This window comes from Dipteris shenzhenensis, chromosome 8, assembly GCF_047967505.1.
Source record: "Dipteris shenzhenensis isolate YYH24624 ecotype China chromosome 8, Dip_SZ_1.0, whole genome shotgun sequence".
NCBI classification, from domain to species: domain Eukaryota; kingdom Viridiplantae; phylum Streptophyta; class Polypodiopsida; order Gleicheniales; family Dipteridaceae; genus Dipteris; species Dipteris shenzhenensis.
Window position 1 is genome coordinate 41,814,315 of NC_141603.1, and position 19,439 is coordinate 41,833,753.

Here is a 19,439-nt window from a genome sequence, read left to right on the forward strand (position 1 = left end):
CACCGAAGGAGGAGTTCAATGCAGATATTGTAGTAGAAAATCTCAAAGAGTTGCCAGGTGAGGAAGGAGAGGCAACGCGGGGTAGAATCATTCAAAGGGACACGGTGAGGGACAGTAAATTCACCACCAAAGGAGGAGTTCACTACCACCAAAGAGGGAATTGCAGGCATCGGCCATAGCCAGGGGAACAATTTTGAAGAAACCCAAATAGAGGGGCAGAAAACCAAACGAAGAATGATTGCAAAATGCTTCAAAGACTTACCAGGCGATGCCGATTGCAAAGCAGGAGCAACAGCAGCTACTGCTATGGCAATATCGAAGCAGCATACGACAAAGATACCAATGTACACTAGAACAGCAAGATTTGATTATCGCAATGAGTATGAGCGTCGAAGCGATGAGATTAGAATTGCAATGAAGGGAACAGAAGACAAGCAAAATTCAGGGAATTCACTCATTGAAGGCAAAAGAAGCAGAGACTTGAAGGGATGGAGAAGCACACTCGCCAGCCAGCCAAGAAGAAGAGGGATGGCAGTTTCTTGTCATTACAATATTTATCTTTAAAATAGAATTTTAATATTGACACCTAAAGAATTTAAATCATGACACGTGGTTTCACTTGAGGGAAGATTTCCCTTTCATGTCACAATGCTACCTGCCTAAACATTTGAAGATTTACAGACATATCCCCAGCACCCCTTCTTTTGCGGCAGCCTCTTTCCAATTACGATGACAATGAATGTATATACAGGAGGCGGCACAGATCCCTGTCATACACCTGACGCAACCGCAATGAACTCTGTTGTCGCTCTGGTACGTGGCGGGGGTTTTTTCCTTTGCGAAGATCCGCCCTCCTACTGGTTTTCAGCTCATCTGCGCTGCCAATCAAGCCGTAGTTCTCCCATGGTTTCCCCCGAGGACAGTGGAGCGCTTTTGGAGGAACATTCGAGTTCAGGTACTGCTGTCCTTTGCAGCGATCTAAATTGAGAAAATTCGGCGACGATCTATCTTCGTTTCTACATGGGTAATTTAGTTATGAAACTGGATAAGGAGGGCGACTGGGGTAAAAAGTAGACACGCAATTCTGTCAATTGGTTTTCGTTGTGTTAATGTTTCGCAGGCAGGTTAGCGGCCGAGCGCTTATGGAAGGAGTACTTCATCGATCCCACACAGTGGTGGGACAACCGAGAGAGCAAAGTGAGTGTGCGACGAGTCTCAACTGAATGATTTGCACAGGTAAATCTGTAGATTGGATGCTCTGACGAGTCTCTTCTCAATCATAACGACAGACAAACCCGAGATCTCCAGATTTCAAGCATAAGATTACGAAGGAGCCGCTATGGATAAACAGCCGGTACAATCCAGGTTGGGTTAAAGACATGTTCGAGAAAAAGCTCACTGGTCAGACCCAAGACCGTTGCTTGGTGCAGGAGGGTGGCAGGGCTATATTCAGGTCTGGAGTAAAGGTGAATGCATCTAATGCACAAGAACGGCAAGAGAAGAGTGGCTTGGAAACACTAAGCTTCGAGGAGGCACTCACGTCTATGGAAGGGATGCCCCAGCTTCCTTCAGTTCAGAACCTTATATGCATCTTGCATAAGTGCAGAACAAAGAAAGATCTGACTTATACCAAGCGCTTGTATGCATACATGTGTAAAAATAGCCTGGAAGATCATAGATTTCTTGGGAACTACCTCGTCCCAATGTTGGTCCAAGTTGGAAGCATGTGCGATGCTCAGCAGGTGTTTGACAAATTGCTTAATCGGAACGTGTATTCTTGGACTTCTCTCATCTGGGGTTATATTGAATGTGGGGATTTTAAGCATGCCCTCAACCTCTACCAGAAAATGCAAGAGGATTCTGTACACCCTAGCAACTATACCTTTGTGACCATACTGAAGGCTTGTGCTAGACTGAAAGATGTAGAAAGAGGCCGAGAAATACATGCCCAGATAGCCAGGAAGGGGCTGGAAAGAGATCTTTTTGTTGGCAACACCTTGGTGGATATGTATGCCAAATGTGGCTCACTTGCAGAAGCACGGAGAGCATTTGACAAGCTGCCAATGCGAGACGAAGTTTCGTGGAATGTACTAATCGCAGGATATGCTGAGCATGGGCTTGGTGAGCAAGCACTGAACCTTTTGGAACAGATGCAATCGGAGGGTCTCTCTCCAGATGCTGTTACATTTGTTTGCAGCTTGAAAGCTTGTGGCAGCATACAAGCCATAGACCAGGGCCGACAATTACATGCCGAGATTTCCAGAAAGGGTCTGGAAAGAGATCCTTCTGTTGGCAGCACTTTGATTGATATGTATGCCAAATGTGGCTTGCTTATACAAGCATGGGAAGTGTTTGACAAGGTGCCAGTTAGAAATGAGATTTCTTGGACTGCACTAATCACAGGATATACTGATCATGGTCTTGGTGAGGAAGCGCTGAACTGTTTTAAACAGATGCAACTGGAGGGTCTCTCTCCAGATGCTGTCACATTTGTTTGCAGCTTGAAAGCTTGCGGCAGCATAGGAGCAATAGATAATGGCCGAGAAATACACGCTGAGATTGTGAGAAAGGGGCTAGAAAGAGATCTTGTTGTTGGCAGCGCCTTTGTGGATATGTATGCCAAATGTGGCTCGCTTGCAGAAGCACGGGAAGTGTGTGACAAGCTGCCAGTTCGAAACAAGGTCCCATGGACTGCACTGATTGCAGGATATGCTGAGCAGGGGCTTGGTGAGGAAGCGCTTAGCTGTTTTGAACAGATGCAACTGGAGGGTCTCTCTCCAGCTGTTGTCACATTTCTTTGCATCTTGAAAGCTTGTGGCAGCATAGGAGCCATAGATAAGGGCCGAGAAATACACGCCTGGATTGCGAGAAAGGGGCTGGAAAGAGATCTTGGTGTTGGCAGCACCTTGGTGGATATGTATGCGAAATGTGGCTTTCTTGCAGAAGCACAGGAGGCGTTTGACAAGCTGCCAGTTCAAAATGAGGTCTCATGGACTGCACTGATTGCAGGATATGCCAAGCATGGGCTTGGTGAGAAAGCATTAAAGTGTTTCGAACATATGCAACTGGAGGGTCTCTCTCCAGATGCTGTCACATTTATTTGCAGCTTGAAAGCTTGTGGCAGCATAGGAGCCATAGACAAGGGCCGAGAAATACATGCTGAGATTTCCAGAAAGGAGCTGGAAGGAGAACTTGTGGTTGTTAACACCTTAGTGGATATGTATGCGAAATGTGGCTCACTTGCAGAAGCAAGGGAAGCATTTGACAAGCTGCCAGTTCGAGATGTAGTCTCATGGAATGCACTAATCACAGGATATACTGAGCACGGGCTTGGAGAGAAAGCTGTGGAGTGTTTTGAACAGCTGCAACTGGAAGGGGTCGCTCCAGATGCTGTCACATTTGTTTGCAGCTTGAAAGCTTGTGGTAGCATAGGAGCCATACATAAGGGCCGAGAACTACATGCTGAGATTTCCAGAAGGGGGCTGGAAGGAGTTGTTGTTGTTGGCAACACCTTGGTGGATATGTATGCTAAATGTGGCTCGCTTGTAGAAGCACGTGAAGTGTTTGACAAACTGCCATTCCGAGATGTAGTCTCATGGACTGCACTAATTACAGGATATGCCGAGCAGGGGCTTGGTGTAGAAGCATTGAGCTGTTTAGAACGGATGCAAGTGGAGGGTCCGTCTGCAAATGCTGTGACATTTGTTTGCAGCTTGAAAGCTTGTGGCAGCATAGGAGCCGTAGTCAAGGGCAGAGAAATACATGCTGAGATCTCCAGAAGGGGGCTGGAAGTAGAATTTGTTGTTGGCAACAGCTTGGTGGATATGTATGCCAAATGTGGCTCGCTTGGAGAAGCACAGGAGGTATTTGACAAGCTGCCAGTTCGAGACGTAGTCTCATGGAATGCACTCAGTGCAGGATATGCTGAGCACGGGCCTGCTGAGGAAGCGCTGAACTGTTTTGAACAGTTGCAACTGGAGGGGCTCTCTCCGGATGCTATTACGTTTGTTTGCAGCTTGAAAGCTTGTAGCAACATAGGAGCCATAGACAAGGGCCGAGAAATACACTCAGAGATTTCTAGAAAGGGGCTGGAAGGAGAACCTGTTGTTGGGAACACCTTGATGGATATGTATGCCAAATGTGGCTCGCTTGTTGAAGCATGGGAAGTGTTTGAGAAGATGCCACTTCGAGATGCAGTCTCGTGGAATGCACTAATTGCAGGGTATGCCCAGCAAGGTGAAAGTGGAACTGTTTTCCATACTTTTGAGAGAATGAGGGAAGAAGGCATAAAGCCAGATGAGGTCACATTCTCTATTGTTCTAACTGTTTGCAGTCACACAGGTCTACTTGATAAGGCCCAGAAATACTTTGAGGTCATGAGCAAAGAATATTGCATCACTCCAACTATCGAGCACCACATTGGCATAGTTGATCTCCTTGGACGTGCAGGCCATTTAAAGGAGGCCATAGTGATGGTGAAGAAGATGCCTTTCCAAGCTAGTCTTGTGGCGTGGCATACTGTGTTGGGTGCTTGTCGAAAGTGGGGTAATGTGGAGCTTGGGATACTGGCCTTTGAACATGCAGTGCAATTGGATGGAAAGGTTGGTGCATCTTATGTCCTTATGTCAAACATCTATGCAGATGCTCACATGCAGGAGGAAGCAAAGAAGGTGGAGGCAATGAGGGTTGAAAAAGCAAACATGGAAGAAGCCAGGACAGAATTGGTGGACTGAGAGTAACAGGTAGTGCATTCATTTTTGGAGGATACAAGACATTCCCAAATACACATGTAAAACTATTAAAACTAGAGAGAAAGGTATTCCCCAGACTGGGTGTCAGGAGACACGTCCATTGATGCAAAGAAAGATATGTTATGGGGGACACAAAGAAGCTGGCTGTTGGGTGTGCTTTAATTAAGTATTCAAGAGGACACCCATACGTGGTCAAGAATCTCTGGTTTGTAAAGACTTTCATGCGATCATCGCTGCAGGGGTTTTAAAGATAGAGCAGCAAACTATTTTTGATGGGAAAGCAAACTGCTTCATGTCTTTTAAGGAAGGTATGTGTGCTTGTGGAGACTATTGGTGGTCCTATTGTATCTATAATAGCAGTGTCCCCCTTATTTGAAATGCTTATGCTAGAACGATGCAAATAGAGGGGGTGTGTATTCAAGGAGAATGCAATTGCGTCATATTGTGCTTTGTGTTATAGCAGCAGTGTCCCCCTGATTTGTACTTTCATGCGGCAGGGATTTCAAAGATAGAGTAGCAAACTATTGTTGTTGGGGATGCAAACCACTTCATGTCTTTTAAGGAAGGTATGTGTGCTTGTGGGGACTGTTGGTGGGGCTAGTGTATCTATAGTAGCAGTGTCCCCCTTATTTGAAATGTTTACGCTAGAATGATGCAAATATAGGTGGGGTGTATTCGAGGAATATAAAATTGAGTTGGATCGTGCTTTGTGTTGTAGCACTACTGTTCTGGCAATGCAGGTCCAGATGCTCTTTTGAAGTAGTGTTACCAACTGTTGAAGAAGAAAACTCTCTCATCATGGGATGCTGAATTTGTGACATTATGGCACCTGTGACGATGATAGTTTTAATCTTGCCACCTGTCTTTCAAACATATCTACCTAGTGGGGGGAAGCTAAATGGTGTGTTAAAGTAGCTCAAATCTGCACTAAGGCTGCTGGAGATTTTGCACGAAGGCTGAAGCTGAACAACTGTGAAAAGTCCTAAAGCTAATGCTTGTGTTGAGGCTGGAGCTATGGATTTGCAGGAACGTCAAAGCTGAATTGGCACCTATAAGGGAAGAATGCTGATTAGTTGCATTGACGCGGCTTACCCTCCATGGCATTGTATGTAACCCCCAAGTTGGGCCATGGAGGTGCGCCTAGCCAGGACAAAGCTGAGAAAGCTAGCTAGGGTTTAGAGTTGAGAGAGAGAGAGAGAGAGAGAGAGAGAGAGCACCTAACATGGAAAATTCTGGAATGAAAGAAACTACACTTGTTTGAACCATGTGCAACTATGTACTTGTTTGTCATGGCAAACAATTGCAGAGTGACCTATGAACTATGTGGATTCAGTTGTTCTCTTGAATTTTTTTAGCCTTTTGCTTCAGGTAAGATTTATTTCTCAATATCTTATGAGGTTCAATTGGCTTGAACTAATTGTCACTTCGCGCACCTTCCATCAGTGAAAACAAGCCCCAAGGAAAGCAAAAAGTTCTTTTTTTTTTTTGCGCAGAACAAACCAAAATTGTATTATGGAAAGAAAAAGGAACTGTACAAAGTAAAGAAACCGGCTGCCTTCAGACAGGCATAAGCAGGCACAAAGGCATTTACAACCAAATACAGCTTAAGCTTTTCATAGCTTCATTCTTGTGACCAAAATGCTGCAAAGCCCTTTGAATGTCTTGGATCACCTCAGGTGCAATTTGTCTCCCAACTCGGGTTCTCTGAAAGACTAAATCGTTGCGATAGTTCCAGATAGCTCTAATCAGTTGCCAGCACATATAAAGGAAAACAAAAAGTTGACTTTCGTTTTTAGTTTGGTGAACCTTGCTTAAAATTACTAAAGTACCGCTTTGGAGCATAGACATCATGTTCAAAGTTGAATCCAACATTTCTTTAGAAAAAACAAAAGTTGAATCCAACGTCATTCAAATCTTTCGTCACCCACCTTCAGTCCATGCAACAAACATATATAGAAGCATGCATTGTTTTCTATCATGGCTGCAGACTGGGCCCTTTTCTTAGGATCAGTTTCTCAAGTTCCAAGAAAGTATTAAGAGGTCTTCAACCTCGGACGCATCATCCAAGCTCATTACAGTGGCAATGTCAAGTTAGGCCTCACCACCATAAGATATCAGAAAGCAATTTCGCCAAGAGCAACTCTCCTTCCTCTTTGGGTTTTAAATGATTTTTTGGAACATGGTAGGCTACCAAGGTATTTTGGATATCTTGAAGATGAAAAGTATATAGGTAGATGGAGCATCTCAAGGACAAAAGAACCTTCTTACCACATCCTTTGTCGACTTGTCTTGTTGTTTTCTTTTTATTATGTTGTTGAATGAGTAGCTTAGGTCTCCTTTGGGTTAGTTGCCAGGCTTTGATTCTCCTATGATATATTGTTGTCATGTTTGCTTTGTTCATATTTTCTTGTCAAAGAAATGCAGTTATCTATCCCTTACACGCACCCATGTGTGTGCACATGGACGTGCACGTGCATGTACACATTTTCTTTCCATATTATTAGGATATGTTCCCCTGAATATTTTTTGAAAAAATATTTTTAACATAACAACTTGGACACTTTCATGAATACATGAGTATTTCTAGAATTAATTTCTCAAATTCTTGTTGTAAGACTTTTTGGTTGAACAGCGTGTCAATTATGGAAATCCCTTGGAGAAATAAACTATTAAAGGATATAGGGCCATTACATTTAAAGGATTTAGAATACAATAAAAGCATATCGATGCATGGTTTTTTTGGCACATATGGACCATGCATGATAAAAAATGACCAAGTATGCATGCCCCACCATATGACGAACACATGTGGACATTTGCAAGTGTATCTGCCTTACCTAAAAGAGGGTCTCTACAAAGTCTCATCACCATCTAACAATATAAGTATGGTTTAAGAGTACAGATGCACACTTTAACAATCATGTGCCATGCAATGGTCAATATATAACTACAAGGAAAAGGGGGCCATTTTGAGGCTTAAGCATTTATAGAAATTTTAATGGAAGGCTTTTTAGTATTACCATCGCTATTGATTTAAAAAATGTAATGTCGAAATAATCTTCGATGTTTGCATTGGAATAATTGCAAAAAAAGCATTGAAAAAAGCGTGGTAAATTGTATCATGCTTATACTGATGCTATGTTTTTATTTTGTTTTATTGCATTGGCAAATTAGGGCATTGGCCCAGTGCCCCATTTTGCCCAAGCTACCTAGAATATATTAAATGAATAAAGTTTATATTATCTTAATAGTATGCAGGGGCAAATTTGGATCCCAAATTTCCCATTATATTGCATTCTATTACAAGGTTTTGGAAATAAGAAGTGTCTATCACAATCCTTAAGCTAGGAAAGCATATATTACATCAAGAGACCCAATCCAAAGAGGAGGCCCTCATCATACACTTCCCATTGCTAATGTGTCATCTCTTCATCATAGTTGTACTCATTGTCCTCATCTTCATCCTCATCCCCTCTGCTTGTGGTCTTATGGTCATATATATCCTCTTTGCATGCATCTTTGAGATGCTCATCCCTTGTCCTCTCTTGCTCAAATCGAATTCAAATGTTATTGTTTGAATTTAGGGGCTAAACTGCCACAAAAAATAAGCCTTAAAACGAATGGCTACTTCCATTGATGAAGACACCATAGTAGTCCTCCCCCCTGTCCTCCTCTACCATCACAGATTGATATGCATAGTCATAGTCCTGCATGCATTCTCAGCCTGGCTCCATTCCTTGTCCACATAACAATAGGGTTTATCAAATAGAAAGGGTAGTGATGGAGAGAGTTTACATAAAAAGTGTAGAATACATCCACTCCTCTTGAATCCAAGTGGGATGTGCTAGACTTCTATAGTCTCACTTGCACTGTTTCCTTCTATAGTCTCACTTGCACTATTTCCTTCTATTTTTTGTTGAGCCTGAGGTACTTCTTCAACTCTTTCTTGTAGTGTTCCAATCACTTCTGTTGCAAGTGGGAGACTTTGACCAACCATGTTTGACCACTCTTGGATGGTCTCTCTTGTGATGCTTGAGTGTTTGCATCATCTTATTTAGCATTCACCTACACATTAAGGACTAAGACTTGGGCATGGGGAACTCCTTCAATTGCTTTATGACCCATTCCTGCTTCATGTCATCTTGGTTCGAAAAGTTTGTCATGAACTTAGACTTTGTTGTGACGAGGGACCCAATTTCACCTTTTGCTTTGATCTTGCACTATGCCCAATGTTAATCTTGTAATGTAGGGTTGATGGCTGGATGGTGGACTTTGAGGCCTGATGCTTGCCACCACATCTCTCATAACCCCTCCTCCCAAGTCATCCTCTCCTCTCACTCTATGAGAAATGGCCATAGGCCTATGATGCGACTTGCAGTCTACAGTCTCTACGAGAAAGGACCAATGACTTGCAATCTGTACAACTCCATCTCTCTCTATATATTCATTCTCTTATCTCGAGAGTAACTATGCAAGGGCACTCTTCTCCTTCTATCTATCCCTGTTGGAACTATTGTCTCGCTTCCTCAAACCACGAGACAATCTTGACCTGTTGATCAAAGGGCACGCTCACGTAAAGTATGAAGGACCTCATGTAAACAAAGGGGTAATCAAAATTTAGAAGCAAAGAGGAAATTTAAGGAGGGAAAAGGAAGTTTAGAAGAGTTGGGCAGGGAGGGGGAGGGAAAGAGGGAGATGGAATTTACCCAGATTAGGGAAAAATTTAGTGAAAAGAGGGAGATGGAATTCACCCAAATTAGTGAAAATTTTGATCCCTGGGTATAAAAGCATTAAAAAAATAATTTATTATTGATTTAGAGGCCCAAGTGGAATTTGTTGCTTATGTGGACCTCGCATAAGCTCAATTGTTTCAATTATGAGGGTGTTACACGCTTTTTGACTCAAGCGCGGTACCCATTTTGTACACACAAATAAGTGAAAAATGTTTCCCTCGGTACAAAAACTATCGAAATGACTTTCACAAGCTAAATCCCAGCAAGTATGAGTTCCTTGCACACACATTGCTTGACTCAAGGTCCCTTACCCATTCGGTGTATTGGAATTGGTAAAATTTGTCTCCTATGGTATAGGAATTGTGGAAAAAGATCATTTATGGATGAATTAGTTGTATAAGTGGAATCCAATGGTTATGTAGCCTTGCAAGGACAAGCTCATTCCCATTATGTATGAGAGCCCTATATACTGGTTTCTTGAATCAAGTACAAGGCAATGAAAAGTCTATCCCTTAGTGAAGGAATGATTGAAAAAACCTATTTATTATTGAATCAAAGAGACGAGTGGAATTTGATATTTATATGACCTTTCCATGAGCTCAATCCAATCAAGTATAAGGTCCTGCACACTCACTTTCTAACTTGATGCATTTACCCACTCGAATTGGGCAAACCAACAAAAAATACTTCCCTTTGTATAGAAAGTGAAAAAAAGACCATTATGCATTTACCCACTCGAATTGGACAAACCAACAAAAAATACTTCCCTTCGTATAGAAAGTGAAATTACACAAACATTGTTTGAATTTATCAACTTGAGTTGGCCAAAACAATAAAAATAGCTTCGATTCCTTAGTAAAGGAATTCTGATTTTATATGTGTGTGAAGACTCAACAAAACCCCGTTTCATAGTGAAATGAAAACAATTTTGGTAATAGACACAAAAGAGTAAACTATTGTAATTTAACAAAATTCTCTCAACATGTAGGTGAAACATTCACAAAAAAAACAATAGGTGGGCAAAATTGCAAAAGGTTTGTAGAATGCATGACTACACAAACAAGTTTTGCTTTGATAAGTCGTAGCAAGCATCACTTTTATTATAGAGCGGAGTCTGCATGCCTACCACCATCCAACAAGAAAAATGGTAAGAACCAACTTTAAACTTGGTTGGGAAGACAGGTGTCATAAACATCCCTCCCTTGTTATTAGGGTCACAATAAAAATAAAAGCTTAACCACATTCTTATCAACCTAGATGTAAAATTATGAGTGCAAAGCAAATTGGAGTATCAATAGGATTGGGGGAAGAGTGTAGGACAAGGAGAATTATCTTGGGTTTAGCAAGTTAATATTGAATTAATATGGAGGGGAATTTAAAGGGCCTACAATGGGAAAAAGAGAGAATAATAAGCATGAGCATAAGACAATTGAGAATGGGTTAAGTGGAAGAAAACTTTAATTATAGTCATAAGAATTTCCAAGTCAATTACAGTCGAAGAGAACATGAACATTTCCAAAAGTTTTAAAACTTAATAAATAAAAGGTGAGAGAGGAAAAATAGAACTAATAAATAAAAGGTTAGTGGAAGATGAGAGGGGGGAGGGGAGGAAGGGTATATAAGTTTTTGAACTAATAAAGAGGTTAGAGAAAACTAAAAAGCTAGTGGGATATGAAAAGGGGGGTGGGGGGAAAAGGGGGGCGGAGGGAAAGGGGGCTATATAGTAGATGTGGTTGGTGAGGTCATGGTTGGAGACATGTTGTGGTAGCAACGTCAATGGCGACAAGCAAGTTTGAGGTGAAGTGGTGATGTGAGCCAGCAGCATGCAGGTAGAGAGATGGGGCAAATGAGTGTTGGAGGAGTCAGGGATGGGACTTCCAAAGATTCCATAAGGAATATAATTATGGGGTCATGCTTGGTCAAGGTTAAGTCTCCAATAATCTTTTGAACCATTTGCTAGCATACTCCAAAAATTGATGAGCATCCATCCTTCTCAACCATCCCATATGGTTTGTAACATTAAAAAATACACATAGTATTAAAACTCTGAAAGGTTCATATATCATTGACTACCAGGCTCCTCTGAGTATACCAAGACCTAATATCATGGAATACAAGGGAGACAAAGCCAATCCCCTTTCCATGGTGGCAAATGTCAATAATAATATCAAACAATTCTATCATCATGTAATGATACATGAGTTCAAGGGATACCAACATGATTGCCCATGGGGTACATTCGTACCTCTGTAGTCAAAAAGCCCTTTCTTATAAAATTAGGATCAACATTCAAATAATGTGTAAATCATATAGAGAAGTGAGAAATTGTCTCCAATCCACTGTAGACAAGAGATGCTAGGTCCAACAAGAACCACATTACAAACCTTCCATCTCCCCCCATAAGGGCAACCAAGGTGTATGCACACCCAAGGATCACAAGGAGACAAAACCAATCCCCTTTCCATGGTGGTAAATGTCAATAATAATATCAAGGGTCAACAAAGTGTTGAACAAGTGCTAAGGGTCCCCAAGGGAAGTCTAATCAAGTGTCAATTTATAGAGACATCCTAAGACTGCAAAGGTCCTCGAGGGGAGGGGGGGTGTGTGTGTTTCCCATGGACCACATTCCCGTAGGTCCAACACACAATCCAACTGAGGGCAGCAGTCTACCCATCACAATGGATTGGGTCTGGACTACTGCCCTAGTCAAAGTTAGATTCATTACAAAACATAAAAGGATAAATTATTAAACAAAATCACATCCAACTCATACTAGAATGGAAAAGAAGTCAAAGTTACATTCACAATGGATTGGGTTGGACTACTACCCTAGTCAAAGTTACATTCACAATGGATTGGATTGGACTACTGTCCAAGTCAAAGTTACATTCATTACAAAATATAAAAAGATAAATTATTAATCAAAATCACATCCAACTCATATTAGAATGGAAAAGAATGGGGCTTGGGAGTACCAGTAAAATAAAATATTGTAACTCTTATGGCTTATTACAACCCCATTCCACATGGTAGCAGATCTAATTCCATAAGTAGAAGTAGTAAACCTCTCCAACTAGTCGGTGGAAGGTAGCCTAGTCCCCATATTCATGAAAGAATTCTTCGACCAATCAGTCAGGGACTAGTTTAGAGTGTAACAAGTGAGCACCCTTCAACCAATTAGTTGAGGTCATCCATAAAAGTAATAAAAGAAAATTTATAATTTCCCACTTAATATTAAAACTTCAAGAATATAAATAGATTATTAATATTAAAACTTCAAAAATATAAATAGATTGTTCGTGATAATTGGAGACTTTTACTTACAAATCAAGGAGAGGAGTAAAAGTTTTCACCATCAATTGGTCCCTTTAGCATGCTAACTCCACAACAGAAGGGTGAAAAAAAAAAAAGATCCCCTCGTAACTTATACATACCAAGGGCAATGTTTTCCGCCAACAATTTGATGTTGATCCAAACATCAAGGTCTAGCAACCAAGGGAGAGTGTTGGCCTCCATTGCTAAAATTAGGCATGAAACCCCATCAAATCAAATCATGTATACCCATTAGTCGTAAAATGTTTGTTATCTTACAATGGATATACATGTGTGTGTTTGTCCTATCAATTACACTACTTGATCAATTTTCAATGTACAAGTAAATCAAATGCAACCATACAATAAATAATAAGAGGCTGGCATTAAAAAGCTTATAAAATGTTAGAGCAACTGCCAAGGGAGCATATAGACTAATCAAAGGCCCTGTTGTCCTTTGATCAATTCTCAACCAGTCATGAGATTGCCTCATGTTAGGCCTGCAAGCAAGAACCAACTCAACCATTATCCATGTCAACCCCTAGGTGGGCATAATGGTTCCTTCTCTAATCATTATATGCCATCAAGGAACCATAAATAAGATCCTGATTAGCATCTTTCAGAACGTTATGATATAAATTTCAAGTTAAATTAACATAATAAACATGAAACATCCCTGATAAGCATGGGAGTTTCCTAATACTAGTTTTGTACCCGTGCAAAGCACATGTATTAAATGCGCTAAGGATTTTGAAATTATAGGGGAGCATGCCATGTGGAGGGCCTCAACTTGCACAAAAGAGTGGTGCCATTGCTCGCCACATGGCACCCTTCTCTGTAGAAATATAGAGATAGAGATAGAGAAGAGATGAAAATAGAGAAGAGGAGAAGAGAAGAGAATTACTTATAAATATGTAAATATAGCAAGTGGATTCAACAAAAGGAGTTTTTTAAATCCCCTTTTCACACAACTTTCACATATAGAAGGCTATCATATAAAAGGGTGTATTCACAAGATTGAATAGAAAAAGGGTGAGTTTTGTTTTAAAGATAAATATACAGATAAGGGGTTATACAAATAGCACATGATATATAGGATTAGATAATGGGTTATACAAATAGCACATGATAGATAGGATTTATACACATTGACCGTGAGCTAGACCTCAAAGGGTATAATAATATTGCTTACAATTTACAAATAGCCATAGATGAGAATTTCTTTCCTTGGCCAGTTTCATCCCTCGATTCCAACGAGCAAACTATGATACTCAAATCTGAGGATGCTGTATTTCGTCAGGACTACTACCTGCAATGACCTCAAATTCTCCGGGAAAGATTCGTAGACGATCCAGGAGTGAATTGCTGCGCTGGTACATGACGACTTGTTTAGTTTTGGCTGGATTCCCCAAAACCATGACCATATACACAGGATTTCTCTGCCATTCGTCTGACGCAGCCGCAAGGAACCTTTGTAGCCCTGTCGGCGCTCAGATGCGTGCTCTGTGGTTTCTTGATAGTGGAGATCCAGACCTCTACTGGTTGGCAGCTCATCTGCGCAGGCAATCAAGCCTTAGATCTCCAACAGCTTCCCCCCAGGACGGGGGAACAGTGGCGGAGGATTGTTCGCGTTCAGGTACGGCCGTCCTTTAGTATATTTTAAGATCCTCCGTTTTTACATATGTAGTTTAGGGCGATTGTAGGAAAAAGTTATATTTTGGAGACAGCCATTGCACCTCTTTTGGCAATGGGTTTAGTTGTGGTCGTGCTTCGCAGAGAGGTCAGGGACCGAAGGCTTATGGCAGGAGTACTTCACTGAGAGTTTCCAGTGGTGGGACAACCTAGAGGCCAAAGTAAGTGCGTGACGAGTTTGAACTGAATGATTTGCAGAGGTAAATCTGTATTGGCTGCTCTGATGAGTCCCTTCTGAATCTTAGACAAACCCAAGATCTCCAGACTTCAAGCATAAGATTACCAAGGTTTTGCCTACCAAGGATTCGCCACGGATAGACGGCTGGTACAATCCAGGTTGCGTTAAAGACATGCTTGAGACGAAGCCCGAACCATCCACCAATCAGGCCCAAAAGAGTGGCTTTATGGAAGATTGTGGCAAGGCCAGCATTGTAAAAATGAAAGCATCTAGAGCACAAGAAATGCACGAGAAGAATGGATGGGAAACGCCGAGCTTAGAGGAGGCATTCACTTCTATGGAACGGATACCCCGGCTGCTTTCAGTTCAAAACCTTACATGCATCTTGCACAAGTGCAGAACAAAGAAAAATCTAGCCTATACCAAGCGTTTGTATGCCTTCATGTGCAAACATGGCCTGGAAGATCATAGATCTCTTGGGAACTACCTTGTCCCAATGTTGGTCCAAGTTGGAAGCATGTGTGAAGCTCAGCAGGTTTTCAACAAGCTGGTTGATCGGAATGTGTATTCTTGGACTTCTCTCATCAGGGGTTATATCGAATGTGGCAATTCAAAGCAATCCCTTAACCTCTACCTGAAAATGCAGGAGGATTCCGTGAACCCTAGCAAGTACACGTTTGTGGCTGTCCTGAAGGCTTGTGCTAGGCTGAAAGATGCAGAAAGAGGCCAAGAAATACATGCTGAGATAGTCAGAAAGGGGCTGGAAAGAGATCGTTTTGTTGGCAACACATTGGTGGATATGTATGCCAAATGTGGTTCGCTTTTAGAAGCGCAGGAAGTGTTTGACAAGCTGCCAGTTCGAGATGGGGTCTCATGGAATGTACTAATGGCAGTATATGCCGAGCATGGGCTTGGTGAGGAAGCTCTGAAAATTTTCAAACAGATGCAACTAGAGGGTCTCTCTCCTGATGCTGTCACATTTGTTTACAACTTGAAAGCTTGTGCTAGCATAGGAGCAATAGACGAGGGCCGAGAAACACATGCCGAGATTTCTAGAAAAAGGCTGGAAAGACATCCTTCTGTTGGCAGCACCTTGGTGTATATGTATGCCAAATGTGGTTCGCTTGCAGAAGCACAGGAAGTGTTTGACAAGCTGTCGGTTCGCAATGAGGTCTCTTGGACTGCAGTTATTGCAGGATATGCTGAGCATGGGCTTGGTGAAGAAGCACTGAACTTTTTCAAACAGATGCAATTGGAGTGTTTTGCTCCAGATGCTGTCACATATGTTTGCAGCTTGAAAGCTTGTGGCAGCATAGGAGCCATAGAGAAGGGCCGAGAAATACATGCCAAGATAGCCGGCAAGGGGCTGGAAAGATATCTTGTTGTTGGCAGCACCTTGGTTGATATGTATGCCAAATGTGGCTCGCTTGTAGAAGCACGGGAAGTGTTTGACAAGCTTCCAGTTCGAAATGAGGTCTCATGGACTGCACTAATTGCAGGATATGCCAAGAATGGGCTTGGTGAGGAAGCACTGAACTGTTTCAAACAGATGCAAATGGAGGGTCTCTTTCCCGATGCTTTCACATTTGCTTGTAGCTTGAAAGCTTGTGGCAGCATAGGAGCCATAGACAAGGGCAGAGATATACACACCGAGATTTCTAGAAATGGGATGGAAGATCTTGTAGTTGGCAACAGCTTGGTGGATATGTATGCCAAATGTGGTTCGCTTGTCGAAGCACGGGAAGTGTTTGACAATCTGCCAGTTATAGATGTAGTCTCGTGGAATGCACTTCTTGCAGGATATGCCGAGCAGGGGCATGGTGAGGAAGCACTGAACTGTTTTGAACAGATGCAACTGGAGTATGTTGCTCCAGATGCTGTTACATTTGTTTGCAGCTTAAAAGCTTGTGGCAGCATAGGAAGCATCCACAAGGGCCGAGAAATACACGCTGAGATTTCCAGAAAGGCGCTAGAAGGAGAACTCATTGGCAACACCTTAGTGGATATGTATGCCAAATGTGGCTCACTTGCAGAAGCACGGGAAGTGTTTGACAAACTTCCAGTCCGAGACATTGTCTCGTGGACTGCCTTGATTGCAGGATATGCTGAGCAGGGGCTTGGTGAGGAAGCATTGAACTGTTTCCAACAGATGCAACTGGAGGGTCTCTCTCCAGCTGCTGTTACATTTGTTTGCAGCTTGAAAGCTTGTGGCAGTATAGGAGCCCTAGACAGTGGCCGAGAAATACATACTGAGATTGCTAGAAAGGGGCTGGAAAGAGATCCTTCTGTTGGCAATACCTTGGTGGATGTGTATGCCAAATGTGGCTCGCTTGCAGAAGCAAAGGAAGCGTTTGACAGGCTGCCTGTTCGAGATGTAGTCTCTTGGACTGCACTAATCGCAGGATATGCTGAGCAGGGACTTGGTGAGGAAGGGTTGAACTGTTTGGAACAGCTGCAAGTGGAGGGTATCTCTCCAGATGCTATCACATACGTTTGTTGCCTGAAAGCTTGTGGCAGCATAGGAGCCATGGACACGGGCCGAGAAATACACATCGAGATAGTCAGAAAGGGGTTTGAAAGAGACCTTGTTGTTGGCAGCTCCTTGGTGGATCTGTATTCGAAATGTAGCTCACTTGCAGAAGCACGGGAAGCGTTTGACAACCTGCCACTTCGAAATGAGGTCTCATGGAATGCACTAATCACAGGATATGCCCAACAAGGAGAAAGTAAAGCTGTTTTCCATATGCTTGAGAGAATGAGAGGAGAAGGGATAGAGCCAGTTGGATCTACATTCTCTATTGTTCTTACTGTATGCAGTCATGTGGGCCTAGTCGATAAGGGCCAGAAGTACTTTGAGGCCATGAGCAAAGACTATGGCATTACTCCAGCCATTGAGCACCACATTGGCATGGTTGATCTCCTTGGCCGTGTAGGTCAATTAGATGAGGCAATAGCGATGGTGAATAAGATGCCTTTCCGTTCGAATCTTGTCATATGGCATACGGTGTTGGGTGCTTGTCAAAAGTGGGGTAATGTGGAGCTTGGGAGACTGGCCTTTGAACATGCCGTGCAGCTGGATGAAAAGGATGGTCCATCTTATGCATTGATGTATAACATATATGCAGATGCTGAAATGCAGGTGGAATTGAAGAAGGTTGAGGCAATAAGAGTGAAAAAATAAGCATGGAAGAAGCCAGGACAGAGCTGGTGTACTGAAGATAGCAGGATGGTCCATACATTTTTTCTGGGGGATACAAGACATACGCAAAGCAAAAATATATTTTCCAAGGGGATAAGGATTCGGGGGAGGAAGTTAATGTCTAGAATTGCATTCGAATGATGCTTTGGATTTCCAAATCATGCATTCTGGCAGGGCAAATAGTGAGAATGGGTGTGTTTTTTTTGGGTGCAAAATGGCGAGCACACTCTCTCTCCTCTTCTCCACTCCCCCTTTTCTCTCCCCCCCTCCCCCTCCATCTCCCTGCATACTGTGCTGTCTCTCTTGGAATATGAGGGTCACCTCCCCACTTGTGAGCCCCTATATGAGGAGGACATGGGGGAGGATGACATACCCTCTGGGACTGAAAGGAGAGGGCAGAATGAGAGCTGCCATGTGGGCAGCAGATTGACTACCATTTTCTTTCTCGCATTAGTTTTAGGCTTGCCTCAAAGACCACCCTGGCCTGCAGCAAAAAGACCCTTGGCGAGGCTGCACCAAAGAACAGCCAGATGGGAAGGAAGCAGTATGGACGCTGGAGCAGACAGGAAATATACTGGTTGGCAGTACTGCAGGATTTGACAGGTGCTGTAGCAGGCTTAGGTGGACTGGTGCAGGGCCAGCAGTGGGAAGGTGGACAGGAGCAGCGAGTAGGGCCACTAGTCTGGGGTATGGGCCAAATAATATAGAGAATTACAACCCCAGCTGGGTAGCGGCGAGTCTGCTTCAAGCTCGCAACTGTCCTGCTTCAAATGGAGGACTCTTTGCATTGATGCCACCAAGGGAAGCGGTTAAACCGCGCCTTGATACTACTGAAATCAGCCCCTAAGGATCCAAGTACCTCTTGCAATCGATTTAAAGCAAATACAGGGTCTGAAGAGCAAATCGCAGCAGCTGTAAGCCACCTGGATCAATTCGCAGTCCTGTCCTGGCTCCTTGAATGAAATTGCAATAGACCTTGGGCACTCTGAGGCATGTTGCATGGTAGCTTCATCCTTGAAACTCTCAAACTCTTAAGAGATGACATGTGGTCATTCTAGTGCACTAAAAACCTAAAAGGAGTGTGGGATGTTGCATTGTAGCTTCACCTTGAAGCTCGCAAACTCTTAAGAGATGACATCCGGCCATGCTAGCGTACTAAAACCCTCAGAGGAGTGCGGGATGTTGCATCATAGCTTCATCCTTGAACCTCACAAACTCTTAAGAGATAACATGTGGCCATGCCAATGCACTAAAACCCTGAAAGGAGTAGAATTATGTGGTGGTGAGACCTATCTTGGAGGGTTCATTCATGGATTTTATGTTTTATTATTTTTGCATTGTGTAGAAATTGAAAGTGCAAATCGCAGCAGCTGTAAGCCACCTGGATCAATTCACAGTCCTGTCCTGGCTCCTTGAATGAAATTGCAATTGACCTTGGGCACTCTGAGGCATGTTGCATGGTAGCTTCATCCTTGAAACTCTCAAACTCTTAAGAGATGACATGTGGTCATTCTAGTGCACTAAAAACCTAAAAGGAGTGTGGGATGTTGCATTGTAGCTTCACCTTGAAGCTC

General features: G+C 42.7%; 1 protein-coding gene and 1 pseudogene across 2 annotated transcripts; both read left to right on the top strand.

Moving 5' to 3' along the window:
- The first annotated feature begins 704 nt into the window (after positions 1–704).
- On the top strand, positions 705–19,171 carry LOC147899520 (uncharacterized; annotated as a pseudogene). Its single transcript, XR_015541396.1, has 4 exons — positions 705–955; positions 1,121–1,197; positions 1,290–4,103; positions 15,424–19,171. The product of XR_015541396.1 is annotated as an uncharacterized LOC147899520 (transcript).
- Positions 13,930–14,862, top strand: LOC147899521 (uncharacterized). Its single transcript, XM_087377890.1, has 2 exons — positions 13,930–14,432; positions 14,573–14,862. The coding sequence occupies exons 1-2, from the start codon at positions 14,111–14,113 to the stop codon at positions 14,659–14,661; spliced, it is 411 nt and encodes a 136-aa protein (XP_087234016.1). The 5' UTR covers positions 13,930–14,110; the 3' UTR covers positions 14,662–14,862.
- Positions 19,172–19,439: the final 268 nt, after the last annotated feature.